We start from the raw sequence: 26,139 nt of genomic DNA on the forward strand, positions 1-26,139 counted from the left end.
ATGGAGGCCCTGATGTCACAAATCATGATGAACGCCGCTTACCGGGTGCAGTGGAAGACACACAACCTGCCCCTAGATCTCTCCAACTTCAAGCTTTTGAATCACACATGTGATTCTCTCGTCAACCAGGAAGATCTGCGCAGCGAGACGCTTGATATTGCCTCATCGTCGCCCATCGTCCGTCGGTATGCGCCGAGTGCCGAGCCTGATGTGGTATCAGATTCTTCCGTGACCGAGAGCAGCGGACAAGTATCTGGTTTAAGCGACGACAACATTCACACCAACAGGGAGTTCGAGACACCTTCACCGCAGCTGCTTGTGGCAAATGCTCATCCGTTTTCTATTGAAGCGCTTCTTGCCGACGTACCGAATATTTCTGCTGACACACCTTCCGCTCCGGCCATCATAACCAGTGCGTTAATCCCGGCCCCGGCTTTCGTGCAACACTTCATACAGGTGACCGGGCAACCAAAGAACGAGCCATCCTTCCGATTTTACAAAGATGCAGACACATTTTGGTGTCACGCATGTAATGCCATTTGTGTTGACAACCGAGACGCACAGAACCATCAGCGTATCCACCAACTCCAGGACGTCCCGAGCGGTCTCCGAAAGTCGCTGTTCTCCATTTACGGCTATGTCACGCGACACATCCGGTTGAACGATGAGCGTTTCCAATGCGGCATTTGCGACAAAGTGGTTGCGCATTGTTTCTTCACGAAGCATCAGCGACTGCACGACGGCCACTTCTGCGAGCTTTGCAAGAAGGAGTTCAGCACCAACAGCCGCCTTCGCGATCACATGAATGTCCACTCCGGAAACACGCCGTTCATGTGCCCTATCTGCAACCGGAAGTTCTCCAAACGATCCTCGCTCACCCAACACTACCGCTACCACCGCGATCACCGCAGCTTCAAGTGCGGATACTGCGCAAATGTTTTCAACAGCAAGTACGCCTGCGCGGTTCACGAGCGTCTGCACACCGGGGAAAACCCCTTCCGGTGTACGGTACCCGGATGTGACAACGCGTACCCACAGAAGATTCAGCTGAAACTGCACATGTGTTCTCACAAAATGTGACCTTGGACTTGCTGTTTGATTTATTTGAAGGGCAACTTGTGATTGACTTGATCCTGGAGAATATATTGCAAGCCACAGTGTTGTTATGTTGTTAGCGTTATGTTGTTTTCTCGTATTCATTGTTTACAAAACATGTCAAATTATAAACGATTTAATAAATTGTTAAACAAATATGTTTTCAATGCATAAATATTACAAATTATTTGAAATCGTAGAAACTCCAGGGAATCTCGGAAGCACAAACGCTTTACGATCTCTGTTAACCACGAATATACATAACTTTTAAATTTGAGATAGAAGCTTTTACAAGAAATCACAAACAGTTTCACTTCGTAAATATACATGAACTAGTTCTAAAATGATACTGGAACAGGCTATGGCATCACGGAACTGTCAAAGCGTTATTTTTATTTTGGATCACTTGTTTTCGGAGGTATCAGCAGCCTAATTTATGTATCCTGCGTTACTATACAACTTTGACTCGTTGAGGTTCCATAGCTACTCTGGTGTTCACCAACATACTGAGACTGAATGTCGTATGAATGACCGGAAAAGTTGGCCATTTTGACTAGCTTCGCTGTTCGGTGTCATTCGGAACTCCTCGGCCATTTTTATCGAAAACAACCTCGGATGCCGGTACATCAGTTGAATTAGTTCGTTTTTTTTTAATTACATCATAAATTAAATAAAGTGTTTTAGAGTTGTATTTATCGATCTAAGTTTAAATTGATTGCCAGTGAAGTGCATCATTGCAAACATAATTAAGATTCCCAAGAATTAAGACATAAAGTTTAACTGCTAAATAAAATTACTACGCGATCTACTTGCATCGGACTAAAGCGTACCACTTTTCGAGGTTGCTTTCGATAAAAATGGCCGAGGAGTTCCGAATGGTTCGGTGCCTGCACGTACAGAGCGGAGTATTGTGGATACGGTCCCGTACTGTACCCTGCCTGAGAGAACGTCGGGGGTGTGCCGTAATTGAGATGAGGCTGTCCTCCGAGTCTCAAATTAAAATTCTAAGGTGTGAGTGAAAATGCACTTAATGTAATCAAATGGTATTCAAGAAATAGGAATAAATGTGTTAAACTAGGTAACTTTAAACATATTTATAAGGGAGTGCCACAGGGCTCTATCCTTGGGCTTGTCTTGATTAGTATTTTCATTCCGAAGTTTGGTCAACGCATGGAACGGACAGAGTTGTTGGTGCTCTTGTTGCGCTCCTTGTAGTTAAACCTTCCCTTTATTTTTGTATTGTCCCTGGCTGTGTGTTTTCCTTCTGTCATGCGTTGCTTTGCCGTGCTTTTTAGTTTAGTTATGCTTAGTATCCATTATTCTGTATTGCATCAATCATATCTATTTCGAACGATTGTTTTTATTATGAATATCCTTTGCCTTAACTTTTGCTTTGAATTGTTTTATGTGCTTGCATGCTCACTGCATAAATGTGTGTTGCAGTTTCTGAGAAGCTGGTGCTAATCAGGTCATCTTGAATCTTATTCAAGCTGATATGTGTTTTAGTATCATTTTAAGTAATGCACGCTTGTGCTACTTTTCCATTCAGTTTTTTTACTATGTTCATCTTAAGATCTTTTTTGACAACGGTCAAGATAAGCGCGAGCATCCCAGTTTTTTAAATGTGTATATTGTATTTGACATAATTTATGTATTCATGTTTTAATCATGTGCTGATTCCTTATTTAATTTAGGTAAATTTTAACACTTAAATGTGCTTACTTTTGCTGTCATACTCGTTTGTGTGTTAAATATGCTTGTTAAAATATGTTGTCGGTCAATAGCTTTTCATTGCTAATGTTTCTCGGTCATGTCATACAGACTGAAAAACCCTGGCATGTCATACCGACTGAAATAAAAATTTGATTGGATTTGGTAAAGCAAATGTTTCGGTGCGGAAGGTCTGGGTTTTCAAACCCTGGCTGTTCAAACTGAAAACCGTAAAAATATTGTACCAGAAGGTCTCTTGTTTAGCGATTGGCATTTACTGGGTAGTTCTAGTGTAACGGTCCGCTGTAGGCGGTGGATGTGCGTTCATTATAATGTAACGGTCCGCTGTAAGCGGTGGATGTGCGTTCATAATAACGTAACGGTCAGCTGTAGGCGGCGGATGTGCGTTCATAGTATAACATTCGTTAAAGACGAAAGAAGTACGTTCATAGTACGTATGTTTACTTGGGTGGTAATATGGCAAATTAGCAAAGCCCGGGTTTTGTGTGGATTGAGAATTTACTGTATATAAAGACCAGTCGACCCCTTCAGGGTCGAGCATGCTTTTCTCTTAAGGTATCTGTTGGCCTTGTTAGGCTCGCACGTTACACCATGACAATGGTGTACATAGTAATGGTTTAACCCAGAAAGTTGTATCTTGCGTATCGGTGCTTTAAAGCTGGAATCCGTTTTCGTTAAATAACAGAAGAATGTTTGTATCCAGGTACCTCAAACTTGGTATCCTGTCGAATTGCATCGGCTTTCTTTTATTCCTGTTTCAAATATTCGCGGCGTCTTTGTTGCTTTTATCAAAATTAGTATTAAAGTATTATTGGTCTTTCTGTTGTGTGCTCCGCGACCGTTTCTAAAATAAACGTTTTAACTATCTGATGATGAGTTAACTCCCTTGCGAATGCCCTTGCTCCATTTTGTTTAGAGCGAACATGTCTCTTAGCCGGCACTTTTTACGAGCCCCTAGGCTGTTGAGCCAATGCCAAAGGCTCGCGGTCGCCAGCCAGCAAAGATGCAATGCTTCAGAAGGGGTCAAAACTGAAATGGCATTTACATTTGCATCGCCATCAGATGTAAGTTGATAATAAAATTCCGTTTTGCAAATTTGAGTTTGATTATTAAATCTACCAAACTTTAGACCTTTATCTTATAGTTTTGAATAGCATTACATTTAAAGTTTATTCTTTTCAAATTTTGTTTTGAAGCCAAAAGAGTCTGTAAACTGTAACAGCCTGTTACATGGAAACTAGTCTAAAATAATAGACGTGTTATACGGGATTCTTCCCATCCCTAACGTCTAGTCCACCTAAATGGTCGTCAACCAGTCTTTTGACGATTTTTAGACTATGGCAGACTGGTGACGTCCACCATCCCAGCAAAAAGTAGCAAACGGGCCTTGCGCAGAGGATCCTCGCGGCCACAATTTTTAAATTATCTTTGTTATAAATTCAAATTTCTACGAAAATATCATTGCCTACTATCAAACACACATTTATTTATGTCATTATGCCGAAAAAACATGTTCAGATACCATAATGCACTTACATGCATCGATTGTATCCATTAATCTGTAAATCTAGGACAAATCTGACCGGTTGTGTACATGTATGAAACGGGGTAGAGGATTTCGAATATTTTGGTCGTTAATAGGCTCGGTTAAATAACACTATTAAAAATGCAACCATTTCAATGCGCTGAACGCTAACGTGTTTGATGGGTCAAGATGGGAGAAGTTGATGATGATGATGTTCGTGATGATGATGATGATGATGATGATGATGATGATGATTAGGTATCACCATTTTTGAACACTGTTGCGTTGCTCTGCACAATACATAGAAAAGCGAGGATAACTGTGACTGCGCACAGGGTTAACAATCATTGACGGATGGGTACAAATTTATTCGATAAAAATCAACATGTATAAAAAATGGTGGACTGCTACGCTCATTTCGTGACCCAGAGTATATTTATGTGAAAATAACAACTCTAACGACAAATCCAACCCAGTTAAGATCACTTTCAGGTACATTTCGAACAATTATATCATTATTATTCAACATCGATGCATAATATTACTATATATTCTTTCGCACAGTGTTAAATGGTAGAGAGTTGTAGCGTTACAGGGATACACGTATGAAATGTCAAAATAATAAAAAAGTATTCCTGATCGCTCATTATTGTAGCTACCCTAACGTCTAAACGGGAATATGCAAAAAACGGGGGTGTTTTAAAAATATTGAAATTGTTTTAAGTGAAGTATTTTATAGTTGAAATTGATCATAAAGAGTTCAATTCATATTTTACCATGTAAGTGAAATGTTATTTTGCACTAAACAAGCATTTAATGCATTAAAACAAGTTGTTTACCTTTCCAATAAAACGAAAGTTGACTGACACAGATAACAATTATGCAAAGGGGAGCAACTCGATACAATCGTAATAACTTGGCCTCCTCCGACAAAGCTTCGAGATAGACCTCGCTATACAATCGTTACAACTCGGCCATGGCCGAAATGTTCCGAGCGATTTAAAACTGTGCCCTGAAGCCTTGCAGGTGCCCTTCATGTATATATCGTTATGTTTTGACAGAATGAAAAGAAGAAAAGCCGTCAAACTCATAATTATAAGTTGAATATTTTTTGTGTGCGTACGGAACTAATATAAAATAACATTATCTGGTAATATTTCTTGTTTTTATGATATTTTATAGACGCTATATGCTTTAACCCGGAATCCTGATCGGAACAACTACCCACTTTTGATACTAAACAATTTGTATGTGAAGGATTTGCCATATCAAAAATCTAAAAAAAATCCGTCAACGTACAATTATTTGGACTACATGGAAACAATCCACTTTGGTAGCTTTCTATGGAACAGCAGACTTCAGACTAGTCCATATAAACAGCCGCTTCAGAGTCTTTGACGATTTTTGTTTTGGCGACTCTCCACGTCCATATACCACTTATTGTTTTCCTAGCCAAGAATGACAGATCCCAGCGCTAAGCATATTGAGCGGAAAGATAACAGGCACAGGTCTGCTAGATGGTTTCAAAATGGCGATGCTGTATTGACAGAAGTCGATCTAAATTAAACTAATTATTTGTGGTTCATAAAACACTTAAGTGTAATAAGTAAAAGGTATTGGCTAAATAATTAAAGTGTAACTAAGTGTAATAAGTAAAAGGTATTGGCTAAATAATTAAAGTGTAACTTTTGTGTTTTAATTTAACATTAAAGTGCTAAGTATTGTGGAGTAATAGTTGAAGAATATATTTTACATTGGTACTGCTCAGTTTACTTGTGGCATTTAGGGAACAAAATGAATATCCAAATGTTAAGAAGGTTCCCTAAATGCGCATTATTGTGGCTAACTTCAGACTTGATTGGCGGTTGTTGCTTGTATTACCTTTCAATCATATAGCCTTCCACTCTGTGCTAAATTGTCAATTTATTTAGGCCATATCGACTCCATACCCTATAGCGCATGTCCTTAAAACCGCTGAAAAAACTATTCAGACATGATTATCATGACAATTAGTAGATCAAGGTATTCATATACCATAAAATTTGGTATGCATGTTGCCAGCGACAATATAACTCTGAATTTAATATACTTGTCAAAGTTATGCCACTTGTTTGACAAAAGAGAAATAAAGCAAGCGTTTTTTTATAAGTATTATTTTAGAATAACTCTTATTACATACCTGTATTGGGGTTCTGTAATAATGACACTTAGTCTGTTTAAAGCTGATTATATATACAATGTAAATATAATTATGTATCCTTTGAAGACCAATCCTTCAAGACTAATGTGCAAGTAAATTTGTAACAAATATGGTCAAACATTAATGAAAAACTGGCCTATTCATCCACGTTTCTATGGCCAAAAACTTTGTCAGATCTGTGCTCTTTGATGTTCATAAGGATTTTGAGACATAACTTCTTGGCCTTCCAGGTTTATTATCAGTCCTCCGAGGTACGGCAAGTGGATGTTCCAAGCTTGTCAGGGTCATTTGGCGTTCTTGTAAACCATGTGCCAACCATTGCTGCCCTCATGCCTGGTGTCGTGACTGTGACAGAACTGGATGGCTCAGCAAAAAAATTCTTCGGTATGTTTGATTGTTTAGTGTGTCACACTACGAACCACATGTTTTTTTATATAACATGTTGCCGTCACGGCAGAGATTGCGCCATATTCTGCAGATATATTCTGCAGAAGCCAACGCTGTGGTAAGCATATCACCGTGTTAACCTGCTGCTACCACAAATGACTCAGAAAACATTTATTTAGCACTTTGGTGCAGGTACCATTTCACTTTTTGCAACATCCAAAAGTATGTGTTTTTTACACTCCTTTAAGTAACTGATATTTCTATAAAACACTGTGATCACTGATTAGTATATATATATATCATATACAAATATGATTCACTTGCATAGAAAAATATTTTATAGGAAAAAATACATATATTTGAGACATATTTAATAGGCTTACCTTCCTATTACAAAATGTATGTTGATAGAAAAATGGGCTAACTAGTATAAGAAATGATGACTTTCTGTCAGCTTCAAAACCATGCAACACATGTGTCTTCTGATTTATTTCACACCATTAGTTGATGATCCAATGAAGCTTGATAGATAGAAGAGAGGGCATTTCTTGATAACATAGTGATAAAATCAACTCTCTGATAAAACAAGGATACCAACACGAATTTGTAAAAAAGAGGAATCCAGTATGAAATAAGAGGACATATGCTAGTATCATGGATGGGATAAATTTGCTTATGGCAACAGTGCACTCCTTAAAGATATTCCACAATGTATTATTGGATCTAGAAGCGCTGTAAGCCTGAAAGAAAAAAACAATTTCTAATAATGTATCATGTAATTGTTTTTCTCCTTGATACAGTGAGTAGTGGAGCAATCACAGTGAACAGTGACTCCACAGTACAGCTGCTGGCAGAGGAGGCCCACCCACTGGATAGGTTTGACGTCCAGGTAAACTCTCTGACATTTCTATTCAAAGCATCATGTGTATGGTGGGTTGTGTTAATGTGTTGTAAGCTTGTCTGTCAAAAGAGTTCATGTCTTCACCCTGGTCTTGTTTGTGGTCAGCATCATGCAAAAAGTTAAACCCTGGGCCATTACTATAAGTGATCTAGAAAAATAACATGGAGCTACATAGGAGAGACAAATATTATTAAACTTGGTACACACATAACTTAGTACACACACATTTTCAATGTAATTTTTCTTCAGTTGTACTCCTTGGCTATCTGAGAAAATACAAAACAGTGTTGGAATACATATTTCTCCTACAAAGATATTAAGATTCTTAATCTCTATTAAATCCCACTAAAAATATTTTAATTTTTATGATGTAAATGGTTTCATTTGTAATCCTTGAATAAACTGTCTGAATAACAACATAACCTTTTCAATCCTACTTAAGTTGAAAGCAAAGTGTTAAATTTCTACTTTTTTTATACTTCCCGGACTTGCAGTATATTGTGCTGCATGTTCTAATCATTTTGAATATTTAATAAGTATGTTATGACCATATGTATTAATGTTGGTATTTTGCAGACTGTTTCAAGCAATCTGAACAAGGCCAACAGTGAAGTGTTGGCTGCTCGGTCTGAGGAGGAGAAGGCTGAGGCCCAGATCATGGTTGACTGTCTTACCACCCTCCAGAACGCTCTCAGATAAACACCATGATATTCTAGGGACTTGATTTACTATCATTCAGTGAAGAAGAACTTGTGTGATTTATTTGTTTTGTGATGGATTTGTAGTTTGTTGATCTTGTTTCATTTTCCAAGACTCTTGAATAGATTATAACAAGTAAATGTTGTCATTATCGAAATGTCATCTTCTCGAAAAACAAAAAGGCAAATAGTTTTTAATGTTTGAGATCAGTAACTTTCTCATATCAATATATTAAAATTGTGTGATTTGACCAATGTTTGGTATTTTCATGTGGTGTAGACATGTTCATGTATGTATTGGCTATTTAAGAAAATTAAAATTCAAACAGTTTGTTTAACTTTGAATTAAGAACTATAATACTCCAAAGAATATGCAATGAAACCTATACAGTTAAACACAATAAGCTCATTTGATATTCATCATAAATAACACTAATAATTGTAGCCATTTTGCTAAATGTTTATTTTTGGGTAAACATTTGTAGAATATTGCTTCAAAATATTTATACATAAAAGGAGGTGCCAAGGATTGTTTCTTCCCATCATTTATACATGAAGGCAGATGCCAAAGATATTAGAAATTATACTTGTTTAATGTAACACATGTTGCTAGAGACACAACACAAGGCCAATAACTCTGGCTTAAATGATTGTTGAGTTATGGCCTTTTTCGACTGATAAACAATAACAGATGATCATCTTGGTCATTTTTATACCCCTGAAGGTGGGCATATTAAAATTGATCTTCCATCCGTGTGTGTACAGCTAGATTTCCCGTGTCTGGACTGTAACTTTTCAAGGTCACACTTTATATTTGTTTTAATTTAACTTTTTAATCACAAAATCAATTAAACATTGAAAAAAGTGCTCAATAAAGCTCTTAATTTGGAAATAGTACGATTACTGAAACATTCTTTTTCCAAAAAGAGATTGTACGATACATGCGTTGATAAGGGTTAATTTTCCTGACTTTGAAGCTAACTGATACTTTTGCCTATCTGACAAGCTCAGTGTAAAAATGATGGAAGTTGAGGCAGAGTTGCTGTACTTGCCAAGAAAACTGCATATACTCAGTGTACAGCTTGTCATTCAGAACATTTACTACAAACCCTTACCTGTCAACTTGTAATGACATCAAGGTAAACAATTTATGTGATTGCAGTGTACAACTTGCCCATATCAGAAAATACACATGTGCACTTGGAAACTGTTGCGCTTGATCAAATAAACCAGACACAGATCAAAGTAAGTTGAACATCAATTGTTATAACTGGTGATTTCAACCAAAATGCTATTGCCCATCCAATAATATGCCTGACGCTCACTGAAAAAGGATTTCACTAGTTTTCTCACACCAACTTGCCAACTTGGGTATATGTGTTACTGCTTCAGTAAGAGTTGAGTTATGGCCTTTGACGTAGTTGAATATAAAGTTTGAAATCATGTGTCACCCCTCGTTAAATATATGAGCAGGAGACATGAAACTTAAGAGGAATGTTTACCAACATGACCGCTCTGTACCTAGGAAGTTGTTTGTGGCTGTGCTAAGCAGTAATATTAAAATTAGTCATATAAAGCCAGTGGTCGAAATTAACACAAGCCCGCAAGCCCTGCACTGGGCTTGTTCAAAAATTTGAAGTCAAGCTTTAGTATATGAATTCGGGCTTGTTCATCCAAAAGTCTAATTTCAATGATTGTAAAGCACGGAATTAAGTTTTACATTGATAAAAAAAAAGTGTTAATAGTAAGAATGGTTAACATTTCCAAAGAAGTCTGCATGGGTTGTTAGTTGTGTGCCTGGCGTCATGGTCAATGTTACTTAAAATAGAACATGGGGTTTCTGATTCATATTCATTGTACAAATTAAAGTACTCCCCGGTACATGTATAGGTATATTTCGAGGATTACCTTTGTATGCCACTCTTTCAATGTGCAACTAGTAATTTGATGCACATTCATCAACTATGTGCAGAATAATAGCATATGCTTATGTGACAAAGACAGGAAGTGAGGACATAGTTCTTCTCAATTCATAAGCTTTGTTCTTAACTTTTAATAACGACTTCATTTCAATTCACACACAAAATAAGCACATTAACAAATACATTATCATCTGATACTTTCAACTTACGACTAATATCTTGCAGTGGGCCCTTTGGTCTGATGTGCATCTCTTCATGGTGAACCTCTGTGCCAAGTTCTTTTAAAATCCTTCATGGTTCATACAGACTTGTCATCATCAAATTCCAGGACTTTTCCAGGACTTAAAAATATTTTTTCCAGGAGTGTATACCTTGTTCGATATAAAGGTGCTAGTGTTGGTTACTTACCCTGCCTAACATTGTTTAAGAGCTGAAACATTGTTATTTTGATCCCTCGACATGTTATTTACATGCTTATCTCCCTTCGCATGCGATTTCAGTGCAGCTTCTCCCATATTTGATATGTCAAACAGCTTATCGCAAACAATACAAAGCGCTTTTGTCTTGTCGGCCTTAAATGGACGAAGCCATCGTCTATAGTTTTCATTCGCCTCCTATTCACTTCTAAACACATTTTCCTCGCGAAGACATTTTTATCGGATTATCGGAAGTAAACAACCGGAAACATGCTATTCTGCGTGCGGCACTATAAAGGCAGTGTTGAAAAACGGGTTTAAGACCGGGAAATTACGGCGCTTTTTACGGCGTCTATTTCGTCGATGAAATTTGACATCCGATGGTCAGCAATGTAAATATTCATGATTATTTTGAATAGACAGAGTTTGTCCGACCAATTTCAAGGAGAATTATAAATTTTCATGGGAAATTTTTATTATTCAAGGACATTTCAAGGATATTTTTGACAATGTCATTTTCAAGGAGTTTTCCAGGACTGATGCCAAATTCAAGGAGTTTTCCAGGACTTTTCCTATCCTGTACAGACCTTGTCCTTTGCCCCCATGCATGATCATGTTAAAGTCTGCTTAAGTAAAATCAATTTCTGTTGACCTCCAAAGGTAACGTTATCTTTGATCTGAGTCTTGCCTGTGACATTGCCTTTACATTGTGAACATGTTTGTTTAGTTACATATAGTTTCATTTCAGTTTTTCCATAAGCCTCATGCATGATCAATTAATAGAATGGCATTGTGGCAGCTGTCAAGCTCTATGGCTGTATTTCACACTGACCCACTGGTCCCACCTCTTCAATTAGAAGATAAATTATTATGCTGAAAGGGAAATTTACCACCATCAGTGGTTGGGGTATACATCTTAAAATGACTTTAATTGTAACTCCAACTAGAAATGTGTCCATAGGACACGAATGCCCCCACTTCGATTTTTTGTCACAGAAAATAAGCCATAATGATTATTCAGGATAATCTGAGGGCCCTAACTCCTAAATGATTAAAGCGATTTCCATGGCTATCGAACTTGATAAAGATATTATGGTCACAAACATGTGTTAAAAGTTTGGTGAGGATTGGACAAACAGTTTTCAAGAATTAGATCGGAAACAATCTTCGGGACGTATTTTTCAAGTCTTTTTTTGCAAATAAAGGGCCGTAACTCCTAAATGACAAAAGCGATTTCCATGGCTATCGAACTTGATCAAGATATTATGGTCACAATCATGTATGTAAAGTTTGGTGAGGATTGGACACATACTTTTCAAGAATTAGATTGGAAACATATTTTTGAAGTATTTTTGGCAAAAAAGGGCCGTAATTCCTAAATGACTAAAGCGATTTCCATGACTATCGAACTTGATTAAGATATTATGGTCACAAACATGTGTTTAAAGTTTGGTGAGGATTGGACAAACGGTTTTCAAGAATTAGATCGGAAACAATCTTCGGGAATTTTTGGCAAAAAAGGGCCGTAACTCCTAAATGACTAAAGCGATTTCCATGACTATCGAACTTGATCAAGATATTATGGTCACAAACATGTGTTTAAAGTTTGGTGAGGATTGGACAAACGGTTTTCAAGAATTAGATCGGAAACAATCTTCGGGACGTACGTACGTACGTAAGTAAGTACGTACGTACGTACGTACGTACGGACAAGGGCAACCCTATATGCCGCCACTTTGTGGGGGCATAAAAATTTATCATACATTATTAGACACCCATTTTAGAGTAATTCCAGTCAAGCCTCCTTCAGCTGCTAACAATATAATCACCACATCTTCCCAGAGGAGCCCATGAAATCTTAACCCCATATGCCTGCGGAGATGTAGTATATCCAATAATTGCAATAAAAGACACCCTACATGGCTCACCCGAGTACACTGCGTTTTAAGCTGAATAGAAATAATGCGTCAATAAATAATTATAGGTTACTTCAAAACTCTAGTTCGCATTATTACTTACAGTCAAGATAAAACCACTTATACACTATGTTTAATATGATAATTGATTTCTTTCATATGTGACCCTGCCCTTCAAAATTGCTTGTGTAAAATTTAATTCCACAAATTGAACATTATTTAGAAATGTGGCCCTGTATGACAAACTGTTCAGGTAAGGTAGTGGAAGGTATCGCAGCGGATAAAGTAACAGAGAGCAAGATGACTATTTGCTACCTTTCATGATTGTGCATGCATTTTGATTATTTTTCTTTCGCAAAGATTGGATTAAACAAGAAATTTTTACCAATTACCCTTGAACGGACCTTGACTGGTGACATATATATTACATTCGGGTCTTGCACGCATCACATCATCATTTGTACCAAATTATTTCAATTCCCCAAAGTAATTGCCATGCTACAGCCAGGACAAATTAAAATACAAGGAATTTTGACCAATAACCATTGATGTGACCTTGACCTTTGCCTTACAGATTTGGGTCTTGCACGCAACACATCGTCTTCTAATGGTAAACATTTGTGCCAAGTTATTTAAAAATGCATTTCTAGTCCACAATCTAATAATAATATTATTTTAATATTCCAAAAAGGATGAATTAATGTCGAAAACAATGGTTCTTATGAAGGATACCGAGTATAATTTGAAAGAAATGTGCATGAAACACGGTATTTCTACCTTATGAGACTATAGTAGACTACAGTTAATCTTTTAGCATTCACCAATCATTTAATATTTTTGCTTTTTCTACTATTAAATACACATTTACAATTTTTCTATCAGTAATTAATATTTTCCATAAATGCATTATTCAGTAAGAAGTTATCAGTCAAAATTGATGTTTGTTATACATGTGTATGTATTGATTTTAAATAAGAGTGTCACATTCAAAGTCCCCTGATGCATAGCCAAGTTACAATTCAGATCACAAGCCATAATCAGACCCTTGTATTCAAAATTGTCTGAATTTCCACCAATACAATCATAATGACAAAGTTTTAGACTGATACAAATTGTGGCTCTAGAAAAAAAACACCAACTGTTTCAGATTTACCTTGTGTACTGTAACCAACTTTATATCCAAGATGTTCAAAATTTACCAAGGTTTCATCAGGACATCCATTCTGACTAGATTTTGCGTGATCAGCTGAACAAAATCAGTCTCTTATACCACAGGATTTGACTTAGTGACCTAGTTTATGACCCCACAAGATCCATACACATGATCTTGATTGAACCCTCCATTAAGATATATGTGTAAACAAGTATTTTTATATCGCCACCTGTGTAGCATGGCAGACATAATAAGGATCGCATTATCTGGCATTGTTTTCATCTGTGTCATCGTCATCACAATTTCTTGTCAGACTTTTACCAAATTGAAATTACTAATGTCTCATACATCACCACATCCCAACAGCTAACCTGGTGTAACTTGTGCTTAGGTGAGCTAAACATGAGAAACATTTATCTTGGTTACATTTAATCAACCATTCATTCGGTATAATCATATTCTTGTAAAAATAAGGTAAATACATCACAAATAATTTTCAATTTGTGTAAATCACAATTTGTAAAAGTTCATCACAATATAATTTTCATAATACTAATGTCAACGATGTAACAACATATGTAATATAATCAACATAATTAAATGTACATGTATAAGCTCTGGGACAATTCTGGCAGTTTTGAGCAACTGTATATCACAGTGTATTCAATGAAATGGCACATTTTGTGATATCATAATTGTAGAAGTACAATTTTCATTTCGAAGGCAGGTGCATACACAAACAGTAAAACAAATATGTGATATTTCAAAGTCAACTGTCCTCCAATTATGAATTTTCATAAGTACAAATTTCATCAATTTCAAGTTGATGATACAATACAATAATGAAATAAAGTGCGAGTAGAGTATATCTTTAGTATTTAATAATATTTTTCTGTAATAATGTTTTTTTTCAATATATAGCTTTAAATAAATTCATCGCTAGTATTCTGTTTAGATTAATATTTTGAAAGGTGAATAATTCTACAAATTTATTACTTTTGGCGTTACATAATAAACCTTGCGTATGTATGTTTTACTAATAGCAGCAAAAGTACATTCCGGTTCAAAATGATACTCATCTTCAAGCGCATTACACAAATGACATTTTCTTTCTGTAAAATGAAATTGTTACTGGCTAATGACATCTACCTGCCTCTACTTGTAATCTTTGTGTGATACTCTTGACAAAGCAATTCTATATTTAGCGATATTTACATTGATTAAGTAGAACTGAAACATAAAATTTGATATTCACACATATGTTCTAGACTGCTAATTCTGAGCTTCAGTTTTGAATAAAAATTAAGTAACTGCCTGCTTAAAAACATGTAAAAATATATTAATATATTCAACCCCTCAATTTAACCATGTATCATTAAATACCTAAAATTTACTTTTTGTGTGCCTATCTAAGTCTATACACATTTTATTACTCATAATTCAAACATATTCAATAGTTTGCACATTCACTATTTTCAGCCATTATGAAACGAGTCTGAGTACCACATCTGCAAAAAGAACACCAAATGTTCTCAATGGTAAATACATCGGCATAAATCTGTCCCTGAACAGCCTTGTGTCAGCTTATTGACTGCTTAAAAACATGTAATTATATATCAATATTTTCAACACCTTGATTTAACCATATATAATTAAAAACCTAAAATTTACTATTTCTGTGCCTATACACATTTTGTTATACATTATTCAAACATATTCAATAGTTTGCATATTCACTAATTTCAGCAAATAACATCTACAGTACGTTTACCAAACAATGAAAGTCTACCTAGCTTACCATAAACAAACTAATTCTGAATAGGAGTTCTTACTCCTAGTAAATCTATACAAAAATATGTAATTAACTCTTTCTATTTGCTGACTATTAGAAAGACTCAACACTTCAGAACTTGCATTATACATATATATATTATACTGGATATAATTGACTTACAACATAGTGTATTCATTACAATTATTTACGTTCAACTAAAATAAATTATTTGTACTGTTTAAACTTTAAACAGAAATATAGAGTTGATTTAATTCAAATGCTTTTTGTTTTATCATAAATATACATACATCATTTTAGTTTTTGGTTGACACATGAATTTATCTAAATCAATTACACTTATGTGATTCTGAAGTGAAGTTTGTTAATCTAGATAGCACATAGTATGTGCCACATACTATATACTGTATTGATTAGCCATAAAACAGACTGCTGAATATAATTATAATGATACAAATCCCTAATCCAAAAACAGATTATCTATTAAATCAATATTTTACCTAAACACAGACATGACTAATGACTAGTATAAAGTGAACAATTGTCTGGACTCTCGTAAAAACTAATCAAACCCAAAGTATGACAGTCTACTTGGTTTCACAATATTGTTTCATGCCCTTGCATTTCCAATCAAACCTCCACAGTCCATGAAACTGATGTTCAGTAACATATACAGTGTTGGATCCAGGCTGGAAGTGCACATTACTTGGCTTGCTGAACGGACACTGGATGCGAGCTTTGGGGTCCCCTCCATTGGAGGAGAACACTTCAAGATGACCACCACCCCAGTTGGCTACCAGCAGGTTACCTTGTTCATCGAAGTCCATCCCATCAGGACCACCCTCATGGTCACCTGCAAACAAGCTTTCGTTAGACCAAATAGAGCAGATATTTCTGTCAGGGAATTGAGCTAAGTGTTTCAAGTTTTTGAAGCATTGAATGATCATGGTTTTAACTATGCCTCAAACCATCAAGTGAATTTTCAATTGAAGTGCAACATCTGTAGCCTGAAAATTGGCCACAGACATCAAAGAAACCTACTGCCACATTCATCATTTTGACATTTACTTTTATGTTTCAAATGAAACAAACAACTTAAGAGGCTGGCTCATACACCAAAAGCATCCATATATGTACAGTTTTTGTCAAAATCAAAAGTTGTGCTGAAAAGTGATGCAGTGACAAAAAATCTTTAAAGTGTTTGAAACTGACAGTTCCAAGCTGCCGTTGGGGTGGTAAAATTCACCATTTCAATGTTGCAAAATGGCATTACATTCCTGGTTTGTTTAACTGATGCATGTTTCGCTTAGTTTACTTGCAAACAGTAGTATAACAATGTAATATTTTGTTAACAATTAATGTCCGTTTGAAGATAAAAGATTGAACTAAGTTAAACAACAGCAATGTCAGCGGATGCCAAAGCCAGTCTATTTTTTTGTGGTACAAATGAATAATTATTTTAGCAAAAGTTATGACACTTGATACACCTGATCATTTTGTTGCGTTTACATGTGCATTGTTTCTGTGTTGTTTTTTTTACTTTTATGGCCAAGCACAAACTCCTTTTTTAAGAAATTTTATAGCATTGAAAAACAAATAATACGAAAATATCTTTCAAAAAAAAAATTATGTCAAAGAATGATTTTTAATTATTCATGGATTTTATGTCAACTCTATCAACAGTACCTGGTAATTTTCCCCAAACAGTTCTCTTGCCAACTTTGGCAGGCCCCTCAATGTCATATTGCCAGAGAAGCTTGGTTGGGGTCTCTGCCACAATCAGCTTGCTGGGACGGCCATCAGCTGCATGCTGGACGGCGATACCATTGGGAAATCTCAGGTCTCCATCAATACGTATCAAAGTTTGGTCCTTAGTAAGGCAGTACACTGATCCAAATGGCTCCTAAATGACATAGTTGAGACATAACATTATTATTTCAAAACATGAACCTGTCATTGACACTGTAAAAAAAAGCCAATGTTATATTACAGAAAAGACGATAAATGTGATTTTAATGATAGCTATTGATAAGACACTTCCCCAGCAAAACATTATTAGATAATGAACAGAATTGATGCAATCTGTTGGAAAGAAAAGAAAAAAACATGTCAAACTTTAATTTAGCTCAGTTATGACTACCTGGCAGTGCTTTCTGATTTCATACTTCAATAAAACATGAATTTTAAGATCACCTCGAAGGAGCGGGCATATGGTGCAGGTGCAATATTGCCTGCAGGGGCTGTCACCCATAGGTTACCCTCGTAGTCAAATGCACAGTCATTGCAGCCCTGCATTATACGATCAGTGCTGTCCTTCTTGAAAAGCTGCAACAAGATAACACATTATAGGTGTTTACAAAAGTAAATGCGCATGTTTACCATTATTTTTTTGTTTCATAATATAAAAGTATTAATAATTGTGTTAATAATATAGGACAATTTTTAACATTACACTCTGCTGTAAACTAGCAACTTGGGGGGGGGGGGATTTCAGCAAGAGAAACAGCTTGAATCTCAAAGGAAACACGTGAACATCAGCTTTATTCCTCTGAGTAAGTGAGGAAATTGGGTTTAACTCATCAGTGTACTGGACATGTTATAAATGAGAATCAGGACCAATAGTAGAGTAAAATAAATTAAAAACCTGTGAGTATTTTCCTTCAGAATCCATGCGAAGAATACCAAGCCTCATGTCAGCTATCAAGATGTTGTTATCATGGTCACACTGACACCCAGCAGGTATTCCGCCATCGCATCCATCACGTGGACTGCACATAACTGTCAACTTTCAAAATAAAGATAATAATTGGATTACACTAAATATCATTCTGAATATCTTTGGTATCTTAATAAAAATATATATCAAAATGGGAATGAGATATATCAGTCAATTAACGTGTAGTGTAAACACCTGATGACCAAAATGAAAAAAGCCCTCAGCTAGGTGTCTGTCCCCTTAAAAAATATTCTGAATTAGTTATTGTCAACCTTAAATTATGGTAGTATGTAACCTGACACAGTATCCATACCATTGCGTTATCTAAATTGACTTTGACAACATCGCCTGCAGCATTGTTTGACTCATCAGTTCTTTCCGGTGCAACCATGTAAAAGGTTCCATTCCTGTCAAATACTGGGCCCTCTGCACCAGCAATATTTTCAACAATTTTAGTAAATTGTGGGGTAATCACTTCCGGGTTGGCCATTTCTTTGCCGTAAATTAATTTCCAGTGTCGCGAAAAATTATATACAGAAAAGACGATCCCTTTTCAACCAAAAGTGAATGTAATTTCTATTTTTGTTTCATTGAACTATTATATTGGATAAATAGGGGTTCTCACGAGATAAATGTATTCTTTTAACTAATCTAGATATTTTACGACTTGCCATAGTCCAACTGTCATATTGCCGAACATGGCGTCGGCTATGGCCCGACAGCAAAGTGGGACAAGATTTCGAAGTAGTAGATTTAGAGGTTAGTTTTACTTGGTCATATACTGCTATCTGAATTGTTTAATTATTGTTTGTCATCGGTGTCTTAATCGATGTCGCCATTTTCTTTTCAGGAAGACACGGAAGTGGTGAAGAAAATGTTCATTTGAATCCCAAGAAAGGTATAATAAATCTGATTACTTCCACATAATAGCAGTTTATTCGGATATTATTTGGACATTGTGGATATTTTGCCTGCTGTCTGTAAGGCTTATTCAGGACAGTTTTATCCTACACAGGACAGTATAGATATAACGCAAAAACATTCACAATTTGCATAAAAAAATTTTTTTTTTCAATTTACGCCAGACAAATATAAATGAAGTAAATTAAACCAAACATGTTTATTGTTTGAAGGAAACTTTAACCTTTATGTATTCTCATTCAATTTCACATGACATCTCAAGTGAGAAAGTATGCTAGTGTCAAAACACTAATTGACTGAGAGCTATAGATTGCAAGGCGGTTTTAATAAATTTAAACCACTGTTGTTATGCTTACGGACATGGTTTGCCTCGGAAAGGAGGTTTTCTTTTATAAATTGAGACATCTTAAACAAATTCAAATAAAATTTCACAGGAGGTAGTTGGGCTCCTGATCTAAAAGTCAAAGTCCCCGCTATTCCCCGGACCGGGGGGGGGGGGGCTGTGGTTACAATTGACTGGTGCATTAGTAAATTGTAGTTACTCAAAACATCTAAATAAATGTTACCAATAGACAACAAATAGTTAATTATTTCTATTTTCTATCAAATAAAACATCTTGCTCTGTTTAAACAAGTATTTTGGGTGAAATATTGTCTATTTTTATGAATGGCAATTTGCAAAAAATCAATAATCCACGTTTGAAGAAATATGGTTGATGTTAAAAATATTGTGCAAATGCAGATTACACAGAGTAATATTGGATAACTTTTTGGTAGTCTGAATACCTTAAAACAAAACAAATAAAGTACTACATCCACGAATAAGAACACCTTATGTTCCAAATTGTAAATAAATCTGCATAAATCTGTCCTGGAAGACCCATGTGTAAGCTACAGCAGAGAATGCCAACAAAGCTCCAACGGTTTGAAAAGAAACCTTGCTAGCTGTCCCTGGGATATTACACAGTACAGAGCTACTAATCATTAGTCAGACAAATAGTTGAGTACCACATGTATGCAAACCAACATCAACCCAATTGAGGCTGTTCAATGGGGGGCTGCAGAGGTTGACAAGTGTCATAACAGGACAAGAAGTAGCACCAGCGCAGTGATCTTGGCCAGCTTACTATCCAAGAATGTAGCTCACACTCAAAGCTGGTTACTGCAATCTTAACATCTGCAGGCACTCCTTCTTTCCCTCAGGCACGCAACTGTGGAACAGCCTACCAGAGCACACTTTCACTTTCAACTGACTAGCAGCCTTCAAGGAAGAGCAGGCCAAAATACACACTGATTTTATGTGTTATACTATGAGCCTTGATATACACCAAATTTGTATGAGAGTGCCCCAGAGTGGAAATTAATGTATGATAATTGAAGATAAAGAGAATATTATTGGCTGGATTGATATATGTTTATGTGAGAAGAATTCATAACTGTTTGTGGATATAAAACTTAATGATACTTGATATGTTTGGCATGGGATTTACAGTTGGAAGTTGTGGCATTACAGGGTCGAGTGAAAATTGCAACTGGTAAGCCCGATGGCCAGTGACAGTAATTAATATTAAAATCAACATATTGTTAGAAATTGAGATTTTTTTTATATATGAAGCTGATAAAAAAAACATGAAAAATTTACCTATGCACCAGCTATGACAAGACCTGCTTAATGTTGTACAATCTGCTGTTCAATTACTTGGAATACTTTTTTTATCTTTATCTCAACTATCTACATTGTATGACGTAAGCATAACATGGCGGCACTGTCAAAATCTGTTTTTTCTTTGCCTGAACAAGACCATTGGTTTTAAAAAAAAATGAGAGTTAAATATTTGATTAAGGATTGGTCACACTTTTTTGTGCGCTTATTTTCTATGAATGCTGTAGTGCATGTGAGTAATTTCCATGAAGCATTTATATATACTAGTACGGTAATTGTTTTCTTACCAGGGAACAGACTCAAGCTTGATGATATGAGCTTTGAGTCTAGTGCTAACTGGTTCATAATCAAACTAAAATAGATTAGTGTAGACTAAAGAAGCTTGAATAATTATTTATTTACAGAGGTTTTATTGATTTAATTATGAAATCAGAGTTTTGTTGCTGGCAAATTATGGTTATATAACTTAAAAATAATATATTGATCGGTTATTTTGTACCTCCTTATGTACAAAATATAGCTTTTCTTGTTATTTTTTTCTGGTATTAATTTTTTTTTCAGATCCAGCAGAAAATGTTAAGGAAGTACTGACGTATGCAGTGAAACAATCTTCCTATTCTAAAGCCAAAAAGCTAGGGTATTTAAATGCATTTGTTCGGCTTATTGACAAGTGTGGGGACAACGAAAAGCTTGGATTGCCTCTGCATGATATATTTATTTGGTAAGTTTATATAATGTATACTGTAGGTATGGATTTTTTTATATCATTATTATGTGGTGAGGATTCAAGCAGTTTCAATTTCATTATTTACACAGTGGTCAAAATTAGCACAAGCTAAGATTCTAGTAAGGCATTGTTCAATTTCTGAATGTTATAATTTCTAAGGGCTAGTTACATATTTGTTCCTGTTTGTTGATCCAAATGTCTATTTTCTATGACAGTTTACACCTTAACCTCAGCCAGTATAATTATTTGACCACCTGCGTTTGGACTATCATATAAATTATGTCAAAAGCTATATATTTAAAAAAAAAAAAAATTGAATTTTATGATTCTTTTTTTCAATGTCTATACTAAATGTGAACATTTTTAGTTTATGGTCCCTTCCTTGTATTTTAAGTTTAAGTGTGAACTTGATCCATGCTCCAAAAGAGGTGCGTGCAGGAACATTGCGGGTCATTAAACACTTAATCACAGATGAGACCTCACTACAAGTATTGACAGATCTGCACCTAGATGTATACATGGCTAGGTACATCATACATGTAGTTATTGTTTCTTTGGTTTTAACATGATTTTAAACACTTATTGTATCATCATCTTGTTTTTAAGTCCAAAAAAGAGTTATTGATTAATAAAGGGCTTCCATTAGTTTGGAAGTATATTACTCCCTAGAAATGGATTAAAACTTCCAAAATTGATTCCTTGGAAGTACAAAAACTTCCATAATTTTAAAGAAAACTTCCAAAGTAGAAAGCTTGGAAGTTCAAAATATCAAAACTTTGTGTCAATATTAATTTTATGGTCACAGTTTCAATCAGTCTTTAAGAAAAATGAATTATTATAATAAAAGTCCTTAAATTTGGCAAGTTAAAGTTGCAAATTACTTGATTTTTAACATATTAGTTGAAAAATAGTGGAAAAAGATATTGTATTCGGTACAATTAAACTTCCACATTTCAGTGAAAAACTTACAAAATTTATGGACAGGAAGTTCATACTTCCAGTTTCAAATTCTTAATGGAAGCCCTGTTAATATTTTGACTCTCTTGACAATTAAGTTGTGACTGAGTTCATATTATGAATTCATTAATTTATTGAAAACATGTTTGAAAGGAATATATAGTAATATGTATGTTGTTGGTACTCGTAAATTTAAGTATCATTGAAAAATGAGAAAAAATCTGATTTACTGATGCATAGCATGTACATTTTATTAAAATTATTAAATGCACTGTCTTCAAGATAAATCATCCTTAACCATCAGATAAATGTGAAATGTAATAAAAATATGCTTATTTGATGTATTAAAAAGCTGTTTTACATGCATATGCCATTAATGTATATTAGAGCATATGTTCAAGCCTGAATTGATTTTTTTATCTAGAGCTCTTGACATATGTCTGGAGAATGAGGTTGAGAGAATTCATGCACAGAAGCTTGTCCGGAAGCTGGTGGTCACGGTGGCGAGCAAGGTTCCACGCTCTCTGATCCACCCCCTCGTTGCCATTGGCAGCGATGGTAACAGTGAGAGGGACAGGATGGTCAGAGCATCAATGGCATGCCTCTGTGAGCTCAGTAAGTTGAAAATGAAGATTCATAGAGAATTTACAACAACATTGAAGTGCTTTGCACTTGGAATATCACATTGTTTTGAATATGTGTGGTTTGAATAACAATCATATATTGCATATCAATTGTTAAATTAATATAAATGTGGTTACTATTGAAGTAATGTAATGACATAAAATATGTCTGAAAAGCTGATGGTCGTTTTGTGTTAAAAGTTATTCTTTTTATGCCCCCGAAAGTGGGCATATTAAAATCGCACGGTCCGTCCGTCCGTCTGGCTCAGTAACTTTCCCTTGTATGGACAGATTTTAAAATAACTTGCCACATGTGTTCCACATACCAAGACGACGTGTGGCGTGCAAGACTCGTGTCCCTACCTCAAAGGTCAAGGTCACACTAAGTGTTTATTCACAATGGAGTGCTGCATATAAGGACATAGAGTATAGGTTGTCGTGTCCGGGCTGTTACTTTCCCTTGTATGGACAGATTTTAAAATAACTTGCCAAATGTGTTCCACATACCAAGACGACGTGTCGCATGCAAAACCCTTGTCCCTATCCAAAGGTCAAGGTCACACTTAGTGTTTATTCACAATGGAGTGCTGCATATAAGGACATAGAGTATAGGTTGTCGTGTCCGGGCTGTAACTTTCTCTTGTATGGACAGATTTTAAAATAACTTGCCACATGTGTTCCACATACCAAGACGACTAGTCGCGTGCAAGACCCGTGTCCCTACCTCAAAGGTCAAGGTCAAACTTATTGTTTATTCACAATGGAGTGCTGCATATAAGGACATAGAGTATAGGTTGTCCTGTCCGGGCTGTAACTTTCCCTTGTATGGACAGATTTTAAAATGTGTTCCACATACCAAGACGACGTGTCGCATGCAAAACCCGTGTCCCTACCTCAAAGGTCAAGGTCACACTTAGTGTTTATTCACAATGGAGTGCTGCATATAAGGACATAGAGTATAGGTTGTCGTGTCCGGGCTGTAACTTTCTCTTGTATGGACAGATTTTAAAATAACTTGCCACATGTGTACCACATACCAAGACGACGTGTCGCGTGCAAGACCCGTGTCCCTACCTCAAAGGTCAAGGTCACACTTAGTGTTTATTCACAATGGAGTACTGCATATAAGGACATAGAGTATAGGTTGTCATGTCCGGGCTGTAACTTTCCCTTGTATGGACAGATTTTAAAATAACTTGCCACATGTGTTCCACATACCAAGACGACGTGTCGGGTGCAAGACCCGTGTCCCTACCTCAAAGGTCAAGGTCACACTTAGTGTTTATTCACAATGGAGTGCTACATATAAGGACATTGAGTATAGGTTGTTGTGTCCGGGCTGTAACTTTCTCTTGTATGGACAGATTTTAAAATAACTTGCCACATGTGTTCCACATACCAAGACGACGTGTCGCGTGCAAGACCCGTGTCCCTACCTCAAAGGTCAAGGTCACACTTAGTGTTTATTCACAATGGAGTGCTGCATATAAGGACTTAGGTTGTCGTGTCCGGGCTGTAACTTTCTCTTGTATGGACAGATTTTAAAATAACTTGCCACATGTGTTCCACATACCAAGACGATGTGTTGCGTGAAAGACCCGTGTCCCTACCTCAAAGGTCAAGGTCACACTTAGTGTTTATTTTCAATGGAGTGCTGCATATAAGGACATAGAGTATAGGTTGTCGTGTCTGGGCAGTAACTTTCCCTTGTATGGACAGATTTTAAAATAACTTGCCAAATGTGTTTCACATACCAAGACGACGTGTCGCGTGCAAAACCCGTGTCCCTACCTCAAAGGTCAAGGTCACACTTAGTGTTTATTTACAATGGAGTGCTGCATATAAGGACATAGAGTATAGGTTGTCGTGTCCGGGCTGTAACTTTCTCTTGTATGGACAGATTTTAAAATAACTTGCCACATGTGTTCCACATACCAAGACGACGTGTCGCGTGCAAGACCCGTGTCCCTACCTCAAAGGTCAAGGTCCCACTTAGTGTTTATTCACAATGGAGTGCTGCATATAAGGACATAGAGTATAGGTTGTCGTGTCCGGACTGTAACTTTCTCTTGTATGGACAGATTTTAAAATAACTTGCCAAATGTGTTCCACATACCAAGACGACTAGTCGCGTGCAAGACCCGTGTCCCTACCTCAAAGGTCAAGGTCACACATAGTGTTTATTCACAATGGAGTGCTGCATATAAGGACATAGAGTATAGGTTGTCGTGTCCGGGCTGTAACTTTCCCTTGTATGGACAGATTTTAAAATAACTTGCCACATGTGTTCCACATACCAAGACAACGTGTCCTGTGCAAGACCCGTGTCCCTACCTCAAAGGTCAAGTTCACACTTAGTGTTTATTCACAATTGAGTGCTGCATATAAAGACATTGAGTATAGGTTGTCGTGTCAGGGCTGTTACTTTCCCTTGTATGGACAGATTTTAAAATCACTTGCTGCATGTGTTCCACATATGAAGACGATGTGTCGTGTGCAAGACCCATGTCCCTACCTCTAAGGTGAAAGATACACTAAGTGTTTATTCACAAGGGAATTCTGAATATAAGGACATAACAGTGTAGGTTGTCAAGTATGGGTGGTATTTTTTTATGTTCAGAGGCAATTTAAAATAACTTGCCATATGTACTTGACACGTAAAGGCAAGATCAACTTTTCATGTACTGTCCTTGTTCGTAGGTCAATGTCACATTCGGGGGCATTCGTCACATACTGTGACAGCTCTTGTTATTCATATTTCCCTAAACATGTACAACTTGAATTGTATTATATGAC

General features: G+C 36.2%; 4 protein-coding genes across 5 annotated transcripts in view; 3 read left to right on the forward strand and 1 right to left on the reverse strand.

The window, feature by feature from the left end:
• On the forward strand, nucleotides 1-1,080 carry LOC128215082 (zinc finger protein 596-like). The gene has a single exon (XM_052921807.1). The coding sequence runs from the start codon at nucleotides 1-3 to the stop codon at nucleotides 1,078-1,080; it is 1,080 nt and encodes a 359-aa protein (XP_052777767.1).
• Nucleotides 1,081-3,701: 2,621 nt separating this feature from the next.
• On the forward strand, nucleotides 3,702-8,868 carry LOC128213003 (ATP synthase subunit delta, mitochondrial-like). The gene is made up of 4 exons (XM_052918459.1): nucleotides 3,702-3,890; nucleotides 6,782-6,935; nucleotides 7,739-7,827; nucleotides 8,416-8,868. The coding sequence occupies exons 1-4, from the start codon at nucleotides 3,750-3,752 to the stop codon at nucleotides 8,536-8,538; spliced, it is 507 nt and encodes a 168-aa protein (XP_052774419.1). The 5' UTR covers nucleotides 3,702-3,749; the 3' UTR covers nucleotides 8,539-8,868.
• A 5,488-nt stretch (nucleotides 8,869-14,356) lies between these two features.
• LOC128212915 (diisopropyl-fluorophosphatase-like) lies at nucleotides 14,357-18,942 on the reverse strand. Its single transcript, XM_052918308.1, has 5 exons — nucleotides 18,766-18,942; nucleotides 18,381-18,521; nucleotides 17,930-18,061; nucleotides 17,423-17,639; nucleotides 14,357-16,589 (listed from the first exon to the last, which is right to left on the reverse strand). The coding sequence occupies exons 1-5, from the start codon at nucleotides 18,940-18,942 to the stop codon at nucleotides 16,324-16,326; spliced, it is 933 nt and encodes a 310-aa protein (XP_052774268.1). The 3' UTR covers nucleotides 14,357-16,323.
• Nucleotides 18,943-19,129: 187 nt separating this feature from the next.
• Nucleotides 19,130-26,139, forward strand: part of LOC128213844 (rapamycin-insensitive companion of mTOR-like) — a 31,497-nt gene continuing 24,487 nt past the window's right edge. For both annotated transcript variants that reach the window (XM_052919904.1, XM_052919905.1), the window contains exons 1-5: nucleotides 19,130-19,211; nucleotides 19,303-19,350; nucleotides 21,598-21,757; nucleotides 22,158-22,289; nucleotides 23,145-23,335. In XM_052919904.1, the coding sequence (XP_052775864.1) occupies nucleotides 19,151-19,211; nucleotides 19,303-19,350; nucleotides 21,598-21,757; nucleotides 22,158-22,289; nucleotides 23,145-23,335 (592 nt within the window). In that variant the 5' untranslated portion in view covers nucleotides 19,130-19,150. The remainder of the gene's footprint in view (nucleotides 19,212-19,302; nucleotides 19,351-21,597; nucleotides 21,758-22,157; nucleotides 22,290-23,144; nucleotides 23,336-26,139) is intronic.

The sequence above is a fragment of the Mya arenaria genome, chromosome 13 (assembly GCF_026914265.1).
Source record: "Mya arenaria isolate MELC-2E11 chromosome 13, ASM2691426v1".
NCBI lineage: Eukaryota > Metazoa > Mollusca > Bivalvia > Myida > Myidae > Mya > Mya arenaria.